Source organism: Neltuma alba, unplaced genomic scaffold (genome assembly GCF_004799145.2).
Source record: "Neltuma alba isolate B1F8T4 unplaced genomic scaffold, ASM479914v2 tig00012639_pilon, whole genome shotgun sequence".
NCBI classification, from domain to species: Eukaryota; Viridiplantae; Streptophyta; class Magnoliopsida; order Fabales; family Fabaceae; genus Neltuma; species Neltuma alba.
In genome coordinates, this window is record NW_021637076.1 from 75,902 (window position 1) to 93,329 (window position 17,428).

At 35.2% G+C, this 17,428-nt stretch overlaps 3 protein-coding genes and 1 pseudogene across 3 annotated transcripts; 1 reads left to right on the forward strand and 3 right to left on the reverse strand.

The window, feature by feature from the left end:
- Positions 1–1,096: 1,096 nt before the first annotated feature.
- On the forward strand, positions 1,097–4,427 carry LOC114729493 (chaperone protein dnaJ C76, chloroplastic-like). The gene is made up of 8 exons (XM_028916488.1): positions 1,097–1,677; positions 1,798–1,873; positions 2,550–2,701; positions 2,884–3,061; positions 3,196–3,388; positions 3,517–3,623; positions 3,873–4,083; positions 4,180–4,427. Exons 3-8 carry the CDS (start codon positions 2,604–2,606, stop codon positions 4,308–4,310), a joined length of 918 nt encoding a protein of 305 aa, XP_028772321.1. The 5' UTR covers positions 1,097–1,677; positions 1,798–1,873; positions 2,550–2,603; the 3' UTR covers positions 4,311–4,427.
- On the reverse strand, positions 4,357–6,743 carry LOC114729494 (sirohydrochlorin ferrochelatase, chloroplastic-like). Its single transcript, XM_028916489.1, has 6 exons — positions 6,675–6,743; positions 6,318–6,535; positions 6,075–6,136; positions 5,553–5,663; positions 5,331–5,423; positions 4,357–4,904 (listed from the first exon to the last, which is right to left on the reverse strand). The coding sequence occupies exons 1-6, from the start codon at positions 6,716–6,718 to the stop codon at positions 4,803–4,805; spliced, it is 630 nt and encodes a 209-aa protein (XP_028772322.1). The 5' UTR covers positions 6,719–6,743; the 3' UTR covers positions 4,357–4,802.
- Positions 6,744–9,259: 2,516 nt separating this feature from the next.
- Positions 9,260–10,010, reverse strand: LOC114729473 (germin-like protein subfamily 1 member 16; annotated as a pseudogene).
- Positions 10,011–12,296: 2,286 nt separating this feature from the next.
- Positions 12,297–16,337, reverse strand: LOC114729488 (germin-like protein subfamily 1 member 16). Its single transcript, XM_028916483.1, has 3 exons — positions 16,334–16,337; positions 13,135–13,276; positions 12,297–13,033 (listed from the first exon to the last, which is right to left on the reverse strand). Exons 2-3 carry the CDS (start codon positions 13,250–13,252, stop codon positions 12,501–12,503), a joined length of 651 nt encoding a protein of 216 aa, XP_028772316.1. The 5' UTR covers positions 13,253–13,276; positions 16,334–16,337; the 3' UTR covers positions 12,297–12,500.
- Between the last annotated feature and the right edge of the window lie 1,091 nt (positions 16,338–17,428).

The window sequence follows — 17,428 nt, forward strand, 5'->3', positions numbered from 1 at the left end:
CATGCACTCCCTTTCGGCTCTGGTCGACCGCCAGAGTCACTGAATTTGTCTTCGGTGGAGTCGTTTGCTCCTTTACTTGAAAAGACCAGAGTCCCGCAACCATCACTGCAAAAGTACGCCGTGATTTCAACATTTTCGAAGTTGCGATCAGCACCAAAGTATCTGGACCTTCAATCGGAACCCGGAAGAGATGCCATTGCTCAGTGCCTCAACTGCTCCTCCCCTGCCGCTTTAGATCAATCCATTCGTGAGCTGTTGTGACAGACTCCGTAGTGGGTATTTCTCGCGTGTTGCTCGAACTTCAATCCGCCCTTGAAGGAACCGACCCGAAGTTCGTCGCGGCTTTCGTAAACGATTGGGCTTTCTTTTCCGCCTTGGTTTTCAGAAGAACAATGCCTCGTGGCGGTTCAATTCCAGGAATTATAATTTCAAGACTTTTACAGCATCTGTGTATCAGGTTATGTGTCTGCTATGTAAAATATATTTCCTCTGCTTCCAATGTGATATTAACCTTTCTTCTCTGGTGAATTGGAAAGTATGGTGTTTCATTATCTTTAATTGGATGTATCAAACTGCTTTATTCTCAAATACTTACAGTTTGCTAACTCAGTGATGTGTTACCGGAAAATGGTCGTCAAAATGGTGAAAATCACTGCTGTTTGCACCCATGGATTTAAATAGTTTAGAAATCTTTTTGCTGTTTCGGGACAGAGTATATTTATCGGGAATTTTCCTTCTGCTCATGACTTTGGGTTTCTCAAGTAATGAAGGCATGATAATGTATGGTAAACAAAATTGGGTTTCTCAAGTAAGAAGGTTCTGTTTACCACCCTCCGTCGTTCTCAGGAAGTATTTTTGACCGATGTATTATTAAGATAAGGGGAATAATTTTTGGCTTAACATGTTAAAAATGTCAGGGATGGATGTTATTGTCAATGTCTGCGCTTTCTTAATCAGCGCTGTTGTTGCCAATCGTATCAGCAATCGTTATAATTATAACCGACTTGGCTTAATACATCAATTTATTAATTTTATAATCTTTTGAGATATAACTATAAGCTTTCTATTCGCAGGGAAGATAAGTGAAACTAGGGAGTGCTTGGTGCTGTATTATTATGTCTGGCTTTCACTCCTGAAAAAGTGAATGAACAGGGTGACAGAAAGGAAGATCTTAAAAAAATTGATCTATTCTCTTGGTTATAAGTATAGTTTTAAGTACACATGATATGCGGATGTCTTAAAATTGTTCAAGAACGAGGGAAACAATGTCTCTAATATAGTTTCGCACGAATCTCTATTATTCCCTTGCCATTTTGTTTTCCGCAAAACATGGGCAACTCAATCACAGGTACACCCATGGAATTTCAGTTTTCCCATTTTAGCTTCTAATGTATATTCCAAACTCCCCTTTTAGTGATTGCTGGTGTATTTCAGTCTGGGATTGAATTGCTTGGGCAAGTAATTCCTTGTAGCTAATTAAAAAATCTTTACACCAAACATCACCTTAATCTGATATTGCTGGCATTCGGGGAAGAGATCCCCATTCTGAGTATGTAAATGTACCTGTGGGAATGGCTGGTTCACTTTAGCTCTCAAGAAATATTTTGGTTGCACTTATGGCACTACAATCATGGAAATGCTTCATGCGACATTGGATGAGAACTCACATTCCTAAAGGTTTGACATTTTGGTTTGTAATTGTAAAGTATTATTTATCTGTTATTGTTTAGTTCTCTGCATGTACTGCATAATTGTGTGTCATATCTGATTCGGCTTGTTTTATTTATGCGCTTGCAGAGAATGACATCCGTAGCACATGAAGCTATTCCTAGATGTGCTGATAACACTGCATTGGCTGTTCGTGCTCTGTTTGGTAAGAACTTTTCCATAGATATAAGCTTCTTATGGATTCTGACTGTTGGCGTTGGGCAAATTTTCATGTCAAGCATGTGTAACAGACAAATCCAGGCCCTTTGCGGAATAATAGAACTAGTAACCTTGTTGGAGATGTGATGGCAAGTTGAGTAACTGAGTATAGCATCAATTTCTGCCAGAAAATGGGGGCTAAAATAGAGAAGCAAAGGTCGGAAGATTGCGCCCATCTGAATTTTTTTTTTTTTTTTTGTGAATAAAGTATTTATTCTTAATAGAAAGGTATCTTGTATGTGTGTGTATCAGTACATGTAGGTATGTATATTAATATATTGTTGGCCAAAAAAAGTATGTATATTAATATAATAAATCATAACACTGGTAAATAATCTGAAGTGAAATAAATAACCTAAGATAAATAAAAGTCAAATATAAATTTTTAAATTATAAATTGTATAAATAGAAATTTTAAATTGTAACTTTTACATTAAAATAAAATATTATAACAACCTTGCTTAGGGAGTAAAGCTTATCCTGTATTCATTTAAAAACGCATCTAATCGCCAGAAGCAATAAGAACGAGACTATTATGGTGATATTAGATAAAAATGGGAAGCAAAATATCTTCACTCGCGCTTTTATCTATTTTGTATCTAATGAGAGATATTTTCTTTAAAGGATGTCCCTAAGAATCCTTCACCGCCAGCGCCGATTGACGAGAACAGGGAGTTATGTCAGCTGGGGTGGTATCGACTTGCTGCCTCCTGTCTTGTTCAAAGCCTTCTTCTCAAGTTCATGGCTATGTGAATTTCCATAACTCCACGTCAAGGTACTCTTTTTTTAACAGGTTTTATAGTAGCCAACATCTACCCGGTTCCCTAAAGAACAACGACCCACTGTAAAGAATTGATCTTTGATCTAAATCTCTTTAAGAATAGTTACTGGCATGTTCAAAATATACGACATCTTAACCTCTTTCCGATGCTGTTTTGACGTAAAACCCTTTTGAAGATGGAGGCAGAACGGGACTGTAATCAAATGTTGTACTAGAAGGGCATCGGAAAAGCCAGGAGCTCAACAGAATTACTACGAGTTACTTGGAGTTTCTGTTGAGTCAAATGCCCAGGAGATCAAAGATGCGTATCGGAAGCTGCAAAAGAAATATCATCCAGATATCACTGGCCAACAGGTCCGTCCCCTTAATCTCCAATAACGTTTTACTCATTTTCCATAGTTTATTACAGCAAGACGTTGTCCTTGGTTGGAATTTGTTACTGCAATTCATTAGAGGCAGATTGAACTTGAGACAAGTTCAATTTTCAGGGTCATCAGTACACACTGTTGCTGAATAAGGCTTATGAAGTGTTGATGTCAGAGGATCAAAGAAGGAAGTACGATGAATCCATCGGTCAGATGAGACTGAGATTTGCGGAAAACAACTCTCCCTTGGGTTACAGTACATGGAAAGGGCCTTTGAGGCCACATGCCTTATTTGTAGACGAGAATGCATGTATAGGTCATCACTTATCACTATATTGTGAATACTTGAATAGCTTTTCAGAGTTCCATCCACTGCTGAAATATTTATAAAGCTGTTTGTTGCATCAGTCATGAGAAAGTTAAGGTTTAACTGTTTGTCTCCAGGATGTGGAGAGTGTGCGCATTTTGCAAGCAACACATTCACTATGGACGAAGCTCTTGGATCTGCGCGGGTAAAAGTCCAATACGGAGATGATGACCAAAGTATTGAGGTATACCAACTCTCACAAAAACTACCATCAACAATTGCATATTTCGTGTGATATTGGACAATTTTTAAGTAGACTCAGTTTATGAAGGTCAATTATGCAAAATACTGACCTAAATACGGTATCAACGTGTTACACCAAAGCCGGGATAAGATTTAGTGTTAATTGCTTATGAGTAATATTGCTTCGTGTGAAGCAAATACATGTATACGTTGATTGATTTTAAGAGTCTGCAATGACAATAAATTTTAGGTGTCGGTTGAGTCATGCCCAGTCAACTGCATCCACTGGGTGGACACAGAAGAGTTGCCAGTGCTAGAGTTCCTGATTCAGCCGCAACCGAAGAAAGGGTATGGTGTATTTGGAGGAGGTTGGGAAAGGCCTGCAAATGTCTTCAGTGCAGCTAAGGCTTTCAATAAACAGCTAAAGAGAAAGGAAGCAGCTGGCTATGGTCATAGCTCAGGCAGATAACCCTTTCTCTCGTTGCACCTGTAATGAAACTTTTTTACACGTGGTATTTATTCATGTGCTGATAAAGATTTTTGTTGCCTCAATGCAGGTGAAACGACTGTAGAGGAAAGCCCGGCACAAGCTCAAGCTCGAGCCCAAGCAAGTATGGAGATAAATATGGGGGTTTTCTTTAAACTATGGACGTGGTTGAAGGAAACATTTAGCATAAATGTTCCATAGAGATGAATTACCTTTGAGTCTCATGAGAGAAATGTGAAAAGTCTCGAACAGAAAATGGATGTAAATAACATAAAAGGAAATCTGGTGGCGATGTTGGTTATTATACAATCTCAACCACATAAGGACCCAACTTCTCTTTACACAGAATTCCCAGCTCCATTTCAAAAGCAATGGATGTGCACATGAGGAGGCTAGATTTGAGCCTTTGTAAACCATCAATTAAACATGCGAAAGTAAATTATGATTATTCAACCTATTAATTTTACTAAAAATCTGTGACACTGGCCGGACTGGACACATTAAACCTCAGCTCCAACAGCAGCAGCTAATGATAGAAGAATATGCCAACACTAACACGGCCTCCCTCAAAATCAAGACTACACAAAATTGCAATTGTTCAGTGCAATACATGTCTCAATTTATTTGTTCCCTCGACTTTCTGATTCATCTGCCTTCACGTCAAGAGCATCCCATACGAGTAAGTTTTCTAAATTAATATAGCCTGCATTTGCCAGTCCCAGCACATATTGAACACTCGTCTGCATCTCCAGCTACATGCCTTAAGCAATGCTTGATCCTATCATCTACAACATCCTGCAGCAGGACATCAAGTTTAAAGTTACAGACACAATGCAACACAGATCCGTTTTTAAGGGATATACCCTCTGCACTTTGAAATCCGAGTACCAAGGGTTCAAGTGGCCTCAGCGTGTGCCTAAATTTCGTTGAAGCTGCAGTCTAACACACAAGGGATCTTAATTCAAGTAGCCCTGTGATGAGAACCGGAAATGGGAGAGCCCCAGTGTTTTCTGAAGAGGTTATTACTAACTAGAAATAGAAAGAACCTGCCATATTACGTTCATGAACAGTGCATACAAATTTACCTTGACACATAACATTAAGAATTTTAAGGTCAACAAAAGTTGGCGGTTACATCCATCTAGGAGTGTTTCTCTCAGGTTAATCATTTTAATTTATCTCCGAAAGAAAACAGGTGGGGATAAATCAAAGAATGCTTACCACAAGTAACTGATGAAGTCCAAGGGGCGCTGTTATAATATATGACACACCTGGGTGATCCTTCGCTGCTTCTGCTGTTAAGGAAGGAATATCCTGTGAAATAAGGCAAAGTATATCAATCTTGTTACTTCCTTTCTTCTCCTTCTCCTTTTATGTTTTCTGGGGGGACCTCCTATTTATTGATAACACGATAAAAGCAGGACAGGGTTAACGCAGACCAACCTGGTGCCAATGCCGACCAGGGAAGAGGAAAAAAGGACTGACAATAATACGGCATGCGCCTTGCTGAATGCAAGATTCAAAGGCATCTGCTATTGATGGTTCTGCCAATTCCTGATAATGTATTAGAAGGATCAACATAAGTTTCATGGTTACAAGTGCTTCATAAAATGCATAAGACGCCAAGTGTGGGTCAGGGCACTAAGAAAGTAAGGATTTTCTATCAAAGTTATTGCATATAGCAACTGTAACCTATTCTTGAAGCATCCCATTCCTTGATAGGTGCAAGGAGTTTCATGACAGGACACCTATAAAGATAAACTTAGACTAACTCTTGCTCTTTCTAAGATTAAGAAATGATATAATGGGTTCTCCACAATATGAAGAAGAGATTCCCAAAGCTCGAGCTGAAATTAAAACATCAACTGTTATTCAACATTCTCGATCCTTCCTTCTCTTTTTTTTTTTTACCGTCTTTCTCGAATTAACATAAGAAAACAATAATAATAAATGACAGAAAACTACCATATGAGCAGGCTCCACAATCTCGTATCCACTTTTATGTTTAAACATCTCCACAAATTCATCTGACATTCAAATTATGACGAGATTTAGGCATCACATTAAAGCGTTTCCAAGAACATAACAGCCAATTTCGCAACACGTAAAGTTAAAACCTCGGATTTAAATGTCAGCGGTAGAATAACAGGGGCAGTAAACAGCACAGAAATTTAGAGACCATAATATACGCCTATGGTTTAGTCTTACGAAGCATCAAATTGGATTCTTTGCGACGCGACCCGTGATCCACAATAATCACTCCGTCCCCATCACCAACTCTTCCAGATGCTTCCCCAAAGCCTCTGTTTTGAGCGCTCAAGCACAAAAATCTGCCCATATTTCGAGTCTTTGAGGAACAAGTGAGCGAATTTGGGATTTTGAACGGGGCCCATTTAGCTGTTCTTCCGCTTTCCACAGGAGAAAACCTTTAATGACGAAGACCAATGGAAAATGAGATGATTCATTGCCAACGAGAAGGTCAAAGTGTTGATAGCGAAAATTTCAGATGGAGATAACGAGAATAACGAGAAGGTCAGTAAATTTGAAGGAACAAGTAAGAAGTACCTCGGGACTGTGGGGGAAGGAAGGCACAGAAGCTCGAGTGTCATCCTCCAAGCCTCAGGCAAGTTATATCCAAGAGAGAGATGGAGGGAAGAAAAGAAGAAACAAGAAAGCTAGAATTGCTGGTCGAAAAAAGAAAGCTAAAAGCGGCTCCTGCCCCCTGTCTTGCCCTTGGGCAGTTTCTACTTAACGCCCGTTAGGGGGAAGTGAGTTTCTTGGAAAGCTAATCCAAAAAATTGATTTTGGGCCTTCAGAATTGAATTGATTATTTGGATCTTCAATAATGATTCTATGTAGTTTATTCGTTGCATTGTTCATAACCACCTGGTTTCTCTAACCCATACAGCTGGGCATTATCGAAGATCCAAATAATCATTACAAACATAAGTTGGTAATGATTGCCCACCTGGTTTCTCTAACAATTTTTGTTTCCATGAATTCAAATGACTTCTTACTTATTTCCCATATTTATAGATGATTTTTATTTTAATTTAGTTAGTATATTATAAAAATGGTAATTCAACTGCTTTTGGTAATTTCATATATTTTTTACCTACGCAATATTTCATAAATTATTATTATTATTATTTTATTAAAGTATAGGTATTCTTTTATTGGAAACAATCCTATTCGAGGCATTGTCAGGCACTAAATGTGGGCACCTCTCCTAACGGGGATTCGAACCTTAGTTCGCCACGTTATGAGAAACTAGCCCTTTCTACTAGACTTAACTCCCGTTAGTCATAAATTATTATTTCTCCAAATAATCAAAGAACTTGAAAAGCAATTTTTGTTTTCTCTATATTTTCTTGATACCACATCCTATTATCGAACTCTGCAGATAACAAACTGGCTGATGACGACCTGGTCAACTGCGTGCATTATTATTAGTTCGATCACAATAAGCTAAATTAATGAGGTTTGACTACTGATTGAAAAAGTTTGTTTTTAAATTATTGAATTAATTTGAATCCCTGTCTCTCTTAAAGATCTCTGAAACGGCTGGTTAATGCAAGTCCATCGAGAGTTGTTGGGTGTATGTATGAAACGTTGAAGTTAGAATTAATATAGTTTATTTATTGAATAAATTATATATTCTTCAACAACTACTACCTCAAGTTAGGAACTTTTATTATCTTGTGTTTTCTGCCTTTCCTCAACATCACAAAATATATATTGTCAGAACACACATAACAAACGGCTGATGTAGTCAATTCTGAGCAATAATTTACAGCAAACAATAAGTTCTAAGTACTTTTACGACTTAGTACGCTGTTTAGTTGAATGAATTACGTACGTTTGTCGATAGAGTATTTGAATGTGTCTCCCATTCCAAGTTTGATAAGTTATTATCTCTGGAACAGTTCATGCTTGTCTCCGTCGACCGAAACTGGGTGAAAACCGAAGAAATGTATGACTTGGTTTTGTAGATTGGAAGCATTTCCAATCAACAAGTATTCCAGACCAATGGATGCTATTGAATTAATTAAAGCGCATGATACATCATAACCCAAGTAATCTCAAAATCACTTCTTATTCATCCAGTCTCCAAAGCATAATTTAATTAATGCCTTTGTTTCAGAAGAATATGTGCATAAAATACTACACATATGTGGGTGTTGTTTCAAACAATACTTCTGAAGAAGGGGACGAGAAATTATAGTCTGGAAATAGATGGTGCTAAATTCCGTCTTTATAATATAAAAGCTAGTATACTAATTTAAATATATTAAGAAATTTTGTTAAATTAGTTATTTATAATAAATAAATGTTGTTTTTATTAGAATACCCTTACTAAGCATGTGTGTTAGCAAGAACTACCATTTGATGGAACCTTTTACATGTACAATTACTATAAGAACTATTTTGGAAAGAAAATGTATAAATATGAGACATAAAGTGGATTGAAACTTTATATTTAAGATCAAATTAAAAGTTAAACTAGTTTTTATACTACAGAGCGGAGGGAGTATATTTTATCTCTTTTGTTCTTTCACTTTTTAACACGTGTTGGATAAGTAGGGGAAACTATAGACTAAAATTCACAAAATAATTAACACTTGTGAGAACATACTGCGAGTGTAGAAGTTCGATCAATATCGTGAAGGTAGAGAAGTATGATCAAAGCAAAGATGGATAAATAATCACCTCCGCTTTGTTTGATTTGTACCACACAGATAAAGTTTACCAAAATCAAAACTGAGGGATAATATTTGATAACAGATTATTTGTTCTCCTTTGATTTTCATAAATCAGAACCAACTGTCTATTGTAGTAGAGTTACTTTGGTACATAGAATTGGGCAGAAAAATGCCAGATCTTCTTCAGAAATTTATGTATATGGTCTGTAGAGATCAAAAGAACTTTATCCCTCAATGTTGCAATAGTAGCTTGGTTGCATTCGTTGATATATATTTTTAATTTCAACATATATGCGTGTATAAAGGCATAATTAACTTAATGTGCGCATATATCGCTTATTTTATTCAATCATGAAAAATAAGATACAAAGAACCATTACAAAAAACATTACAATGATAGGCAAACCCAGAAACAAATTAAATCATTTCAAACTCAGATGAATGATATTAATTTTCTATCTATAACTGTTTCTGAATAGCAGCAATTATGTTCTTATCCACTTGAAAAGCCTTGGTGAGGACTTCAGCAGAAATTGGAGGGTCTGATTTGAACACAGCATTCGCAATGGTGATGACTCCTGCATTCTGACTGCTCAAACCAGCAATGGCGACTGCATTTTCATGACCCACGTTGAGTTGGAAGTGAATTAAACCAATTGGGAACACAAACACGTCTCCCTTGTGCAGTACTTTCGTGAATAAGCGATTCTCTGGGTTGGACGTAACAAAACCCACCAGAAGAGTACCCTCCAAAACCACAAGAATCTCAGTGCCTCGAGGATGGGTGTGTGGAGGGTTTAAGCCTTTTGGGGCAAAGTCTATGCGAGCCAACGATATGCCCAAAGTATTGAGCCCTGGAATTTCGTTTACAGCAACTGGACTCACTGCTGAGCCGAGTGGACCAGATGTGTCTCCTTGTTTCAGTCCGCCGTAGAAGAAATCATTGGCAGAGACAAGCTTGGGATCTTTGCAGAACTTCCCATTCACAAAAACTGCATATAAAAATAAAGGAAAGATGATGTGTCATATGTCATAATGGAAATGGAGTTAGGAAAGCTGATAATTAATACGTACCACCACCAGTTTTGGTTTCGTTGATGGCAACGCAGAAGTCTTGAAGTGGGCTAGGATCAAAAGCAAAGACAGCAGAAAATGAGAGAGCCAAGAAGGCAATAAGGATCAGGCAACAAGCTTTCATGTTTTCTCTTTGATCTGATATAGCAAATCTTGGTTTTTTGTGTGGAATTTGCTGATTGTGAGGGATGAGATCGTTGCATGGCAGAGAGCTGTATTTATAAGCTGCAGGAGGAGGCGTTGATCTAGTCGATATTTTATTTGCACGAAGACGAACAAGACCTAGTCCGTTTTAATTTTTTAACGATGATTAATATTTTATTAGTGAAGTATCTTTACCAAATACCTGAAAATAGTTGGAATTTTTCTCTTCGCCTCAATTTCTTCTCCGAGTATAAATTGTGCCGCTTGTTAAGTGCTAAGGTTGTTGAAGAAACGTTCCAAATGTTAATACCGTAACGTAGGATGTTCCGAAGGGAAGACCATTTCATATTCACACATATTTGTCGGCCAAGTACCTCAATCGCTATAAATCTTTCTTTTTATCATTGAAAAGGAAAAAGAAGCCAAAGCCTACTAGCTTAAGGGCACAAACTGGTGACTATTTGCATTGCATATCAAAGGCTACTCGTGTAATTTTATCGTATACAAAATAAATATATAAAAGAATTTATTTCAATTTATAAAAAAAATATTTTTAAAAAGTACTTTTGACACCCTCTCAATAATAAACAAATAAATATTACTAAAGACAAATAAAAAAAGTAAATTATAATAAACAAATAAAAGTAAATATTATTAAACAGAAATAACCAAAAAAGAAAAAGTCATCGCTAGATACTTTTTTTAACTATCTTAAACTGAGTTGTTGGGTGTATATATATATGAAACGTTGAAGTTAGAATTAATCTAGTTTTTTCATTGAATGAATTATATTCTTCAACGGCTACAGCTTCAAGCAAGGAACTTTTATTGTCTTGTGTTTTCTGCCTTTTCTCAACATCACAAAATATATATTGTCAAAACACACGTAACAAACGGCTGATATAGTCAATTCTGAGCAATAATTTACAGCAAACAATAAGGCCTAAGTACTTTTACGACTTAGTTTGCTGTTCAGTTGAATGAATTACGTGCGTTTGTCTATAAATTATTTGAAGGGAAAATTATAATAAGGTCCCATCCAAAAGAATTAAATGCAAAAAAGTCTCTTAAAATCATTAAATTATTTTGAAGTTTTAAGGGACCTCGTTACAAAAAATTCTATTTGTTTAATTGCCAAATTATTTTTTTTTTAAGTTTGCATTGACAACTTAAGATGTAACGATTACCAACTGTCACGGCAGGTATTGACAATATATTTTCTCAGCACATCACAAAATGTAATGTATTTGCCAATACCTGCCGTGATAGTTGTTAATCCTCATATCTTAAGTTGTCAACAACCGTTTTTTCAGTTGTCAATGCAAACTTAAAAAACAAAAAAAGGTAATTTGATAATTAAACAAATGAATTCTCTTGCTAAAAAGTTTCTTGAGACTTCAGAATAATTTAATAATTTCAAAAGACTTTTTGGTATTTAATTCTCTTAGGTGGGACTTTGTTGTATTTTTCCATTATTTTTTAAACGTGTCTCCCACTCAAGTTTGATAAGTTATTATCTCTGGAACGGTTCATGCTTGTCTCCATCGACCGAAACCGGTTGAAAATCGAAGAAATATATGACTTGGTTTTGAAAATTGGAAGCATTTCCACGTAACGACAAGTAGTCCAGACTGATGGATGCTATTGAATTAATTAAAATGCATGATGCATCATAACCCACGTAATCTCAGAATCACTTATCATTCATCCAGTCTCCGGAGCATAATTTAATTAATGCATTTGTTTCAGAAGAATATATGCATAAAATAATATATATGTGGCTGTTGTTTCAAACAATACTTCTGAACAAAAAGACAAGAAATGATATATTTTGTCTCGTTTGTTCCTTCACTTTTTAACACGTGATGGATAAGTTGGCGAAACTATAAGGACTAAAATTCACAAAATAATTAATACCTGTGAGGACATACTGTGTGTGTAGAAGTTCCATCAATATCGTGAAGGTAGAGAAGCATGATCAAAACAAAGATGGATAAATAATCACATCCGCTTTGTTTAATTTGTAGCGCACAAATAAAGTTTAAACGCTAAATTACACTCTCTATTCACCAGAATCAGAACTGAGGCATAACATCTGACAACAGATTATTTGTTCTCCTTTCTGTTTTCTAAATCAGAACTAATTTTCTGTTGTGGTAGAGTTACTTTGGTACGTAGAATTGGGCAGAAGAATGCTAGATCTTCTTCAGAAATGTATGGATGTGATTTGTAGAGATCAAAAGAATAAACTTTTGCCCTCAATAATATTGCTAATGGCTTGCTTGCATTCATTGATATATATTTTTAATTTCAACATACATATGTAAAGGCATAATTAACTTAATCTGCGCATATATCGCTTATTTTATTCAATCATAAAACATTGGATACAAAGAACCATACATTATTATGATAGGCAGACCCAGAAACAAATCATTTCAAACTCAAATCAATGATCTTAATTTTCTATCTATAACTGTTTCTGAATAGCAGCAATTATGTTCTTATCCACTTGAAAAGCTTTTGTGAGAACTTCAGCGGAAATAGGAGGGTCTGATTTGAACACAGCATTCGCAATGGTGATGACTCCTGCGTTCTGACTGCTCAAACCAGCAATGGCGACTGCATTTTCATAACCCACATTGAGTTGGAAGTGAATCAGACCAATTGGGAACACAAAAACGTCTCCCTTGTGCAGTACTTTGGTGAATAGGCGATTCTCTGGGTTGGACGTCACAAAACCCACCAGAAGAGTACCCTCCAAAACTACAAGAATCTCAGTGCCTCGAGGATGGGTGTGTGGAGGATTTAAGCCTTTAGGGGCAAAGTCTATACGAGCCAACGATATGCCCAAAGTATTGAGCCCTGGGATTTCATTTACAGCAACTGGACTCACTGCTGATCCGAGTGGACCAGATGTGTCTCCTTGTTTCAGTCCGCCGTAGAAGAAATCATTGGCAGAGACAAGCTTGGGATCTTTGCAGAACTTCCCATTCACAAAAACTGCACAAATAATAAAGGACAGACGTTGAGTTGCGTGCTTTTCATAATGGAAATGGATTGGAAGTGAGGAAAGAGAAAGCTGATATGTAACTAATACTTACCACCACCGGTCTTGGTTTCGTTAATGGCAACACAGAAGTCTTGAAGCGGGCTAGGATCAAAGGCAAAGACAGCAGAAGATGAGAGAGCCAAGAAGGCAATAAGGATCAGAGTCTTCATGTTTTCTCTTCTGATGTAGCAACTCTTATAATTTGCTGTTTGTGAGGGATGAGATCGGTGCATGGCAATCAGGTGTATTTATAAGCTGCAAGGAGAAGGGGTTGATCTGGTCTATTTTTTTATTTGCACGAAGATCGAACAAGACTGAGTTTTTGTTTTAATTTTTTTATTAATGAAATATCTTTACCAAACACCTGAAAATAGTTGGAATTTTTCTCATTGGCGATTAATTCCTTCTCGAGAAAAAATTGCGCCACTTGTCAAAGCATGAATAGTTAAAACACCGAATGGCTGGTAACAAGGTCTTAATTAATTGCCTAGGCAAGATTTGGCTACCGATTGAATTTGAATGTGTCTCTCTCTCTTTTAATTATTTATTTAATCAATTAAGGTGCCAAAATGCCCATATATTGATTATATTAATTTTATAAAATGTGCACGCTGCTATATTTTGGTCCTAAATATAAAACATCAATCTATTTTGTCTCTTTTTTTTTTAAGGTAGTCCTTGTAATAATGATAGTTCTGGTCAATACATTTGATTAGTAAGGATATTTTAGAAAAGACAACACTTATTTATTACAAAGAACTAACTTAACTGGTTTTAGGTAGTATTATGAATCGGCCGGATCATTCGTATGCCGGGGTTGTTGAAGAAAAGTATGAACTGGTTTTGGTTAACATAATTAATAAGAAGAGTTCCAAATGCCAATATATCGTAACCAGTATTCGGAAAGACTATTTCATATTCACATCTTTGTCGGCTAAGCACCTCAATATATACTTGATGCAAATGAATTGGAATTGTTCTAATGAGTTGTTTGGTACACAAAATTATTAGATATAAAAAGAATAAATAAACAAATGAATAGAATGATCCTTATAATTGTTGTTATATAAAAATTATCCTTGCAATTTTATTTAAGAAACGAATAAAAAAATAATTATTAAACGCAGCAATAATTTTTTTAAAAATGTAGATTGACTTTTTTTGAACTATCAAGTTTCCGTACTGATTAATTACTATCAATTTAGATTCAAACTAAATCAGTTAAAAAATTCCCTCTCAGCATCAAGTTTTAATGTTTCATACCCTTAAATTATTAATTAAAAAGCATCATTTTCTTCTATTTTTTTGGGTACCCCCGAAGAACGAATGAGAACGATATATAATAATAATATAAAATCGTAGCTAGTCACAGTTATTTTGGACTTGTCTCTCGCATTCCCACACCCAGATTATATTTGTGCAAAAATTGACTAAACTTACCCCCATGTGATGAAATGAAACTCGTACCAGCTAAAGATGGAGAGAGGCTTTATCGTCATATCACTCACATCTTATTATGTTTTGCAGTTAAAAATTCTTCATCTACCTTGTGAGATGATGCATATATGGCAAGCAGGCAAGGTACGTGAATATTAATTAACCATGAAAACACAACGTACGCGTGGAGAGTATGCAGAAAGTGGAAATTAGTTCTACTTTTATTTACATATCGTCGCATAATTTAAAATACTACTCCCGGTACTAATTATAAGAGCTAGTTGACTAATTTGAAAAGATTAAGAAAATAAGTTAAGTTAGTTATTAATTTATTCGTAATAAATACTTATTTTCTTTCCTAAAATATCCTTGCTAACTAAGTGTATTGGCTATGATTACCATTCACAAACACTGTGAAGAAGAAAAGAAAATAAAAATTATATTATGAATATTAACATGTGCTTGATTAGTCAGATTGTAGTTTAACATTTAAGAGAGAAAAAATAAAAGACAGCATATATGGCACTGCTAGTAGTTTTGGTGTCATTGATAGCAACACAGAAGTCTTGAAGAGGGCTGGGATCATAAGCAAAGGCACCAGAGGATGAGAGAGCCAAGAGGACAACAAGGGATAAGTAAGCTGCTTTCATGTTTTCAAGCTCTGTAGTGTTATTACATTTGCGCACGAAGCAGTTGGTGAAGACTGAAGACCTGGTAAGTTTAGAGCCGCAATTAATATTTCATTTATTGAGTGGAATTATTCTTTAACCATCGCTTGGAAATTGGAACTTCTCTCTTATCCTTCCTTCTTTCTGTTTTCTCGATATTTCCTTGATATCACATCCTATTATCGAACTCTGCAGATAACAAACCGGCTGATGATGACCTGGTCAACAGCGTGCATTATGATTAGTTCGATCACAATAAGTTAAATTAATGAGGTTTGACTACTGATTGAAAAAGTTTGTTTTTAAATTATTGAATTAATTTGAATCTCTGTCTCACTTAAAGATATCTGAAACGGCTGGTTACCGCAAGTCCATCGAGAGTTGTTGGGTGTATGCATGGAATTAAACGTTAAAGTTAGAATTAATATGGTTTATTTATTGAATGAATTATATATATATATATATATATATATATATATATCTTCAACAACTACTTCAATTTAGGAACTTTTATTATCTTGTGTTTTCTGCCTTTCCTAAACATCACAAAATATATATTGTCAAAACACACATAACAAACGGCTGACATAGTCAATTCTGAGCAATAATTTACAGCAAACAATAAGGTCCAAGTACTTTTACGACTTAGTACGCTGTTTAGTTGAATGAATTACGTACGTTCATCTATAGATTGTGTGAATGTGTCTCCTATTCCAAGTTTGATAAGTTATTATCCCTGGAGCAGTTCATGCTTGTCTCCGTCGACTGAATTAACTGGGTGAAAAGCAAAGAAATGTATGACTTGGTTTTGTAGATTGGAAGCATTTCCATGTAACGACAAGTATTGCAGACTAACGGCTGCTATTGAATTAATTAAAATGCATGATACTACTCTCATCCTACTTATAAGACAGAGAGAGAAGTTTTTTTTGGATCCTATTTATAGGGCACTGAGAAAATTTTTTTGTATAGAAATACAATTTTACCTTTCATTTATTATTATGTTGATTTTATTTATATGAAGTATAATATATATTAAATAAGGATAAAATTAGAAAGTTGTTGGATTTTAAATGAGAGTTAATGAAATTTAAGATTTTTCTTGATCTTATGTAAAACATGCTGAAAGTGACTTATAAATAGGACTAGAAGAGTACGTCATAACCCAAGTAATCTCAGAATCACTTCTCATCCATCCAGTCTCCAAAGCATAATCTAATTAATGTCTTTGTTTCAGAAGAATATATGCATAAAATACTATGTGTGTGTGTTGTTTCAAACAATACTTCCGAGGAAAGGGGCAAGAAATGATAGTTTGGAAAAACATGATACTACCTTTGGTTCTTTATATTATAAAAACTAGTACACTAATTTAAATATATTAAAAAAATTTGTTAAGTTAGTTATTCATAATAAATAGGTGTTGTTTTCCTTAAATTACCTTTAATAATCATGTATATTAGCTATAATTATCATTTGATGAAACTTTTTACACATACAATTACTACAAGAATTACTTTGAAAAAATGAATGAATATGAGATAAAAGTATATTGATATCTCATATTTAAGATCACATTAAAAGTCAAACTACCCTTATATTTTATCTCTTTTTTCTTTCACTTTCTAACACGTGTTGGATAGGTTGGTGAAACTGTGTACACTAAAATTCACAAAATAATTAATACTTGTGAGAACATACTGTGTGCGTAGAAGTTCGATCAATATCGTGAAGGTAGAGAAGCATGATCAAAACAAAGATGGATAAATAATCACATCCGCTTTGTTTAATTTGTAGCGCACAAATAAAGTTTAAACGCTAAATTACACGCTATATTCACCAAAATCAGAACTGAGGGATAATATTTGATAACAGATTATTTGTTCTCCTTTGATTTTCATAAATCAGAACTAATTTTCTTGTAGTAGATTTACTTTGGTACGTAGAATTGGGCAGAAAAATGCCAGATCTTCTTCAGAAATTTATGTATATGGTCTGTAGAGATCAAAAGAACTTTAGCCCTCAATGTTGCAATAATAGCTTGGTTGCATTCGTTGATATCTATTTTTAATTTCAACATATATATGCGTATATAAAGGCATAATTAACTTAATGTGCGCACATATCGCTTATTTTATTCAATCATGAAAAATAAGATACAAAGAACCATTACAACAAACATTACAATGATAGGCAAACCCAGAAACAAATTAAATCATTTCAAACTCAAATGAATGCTAT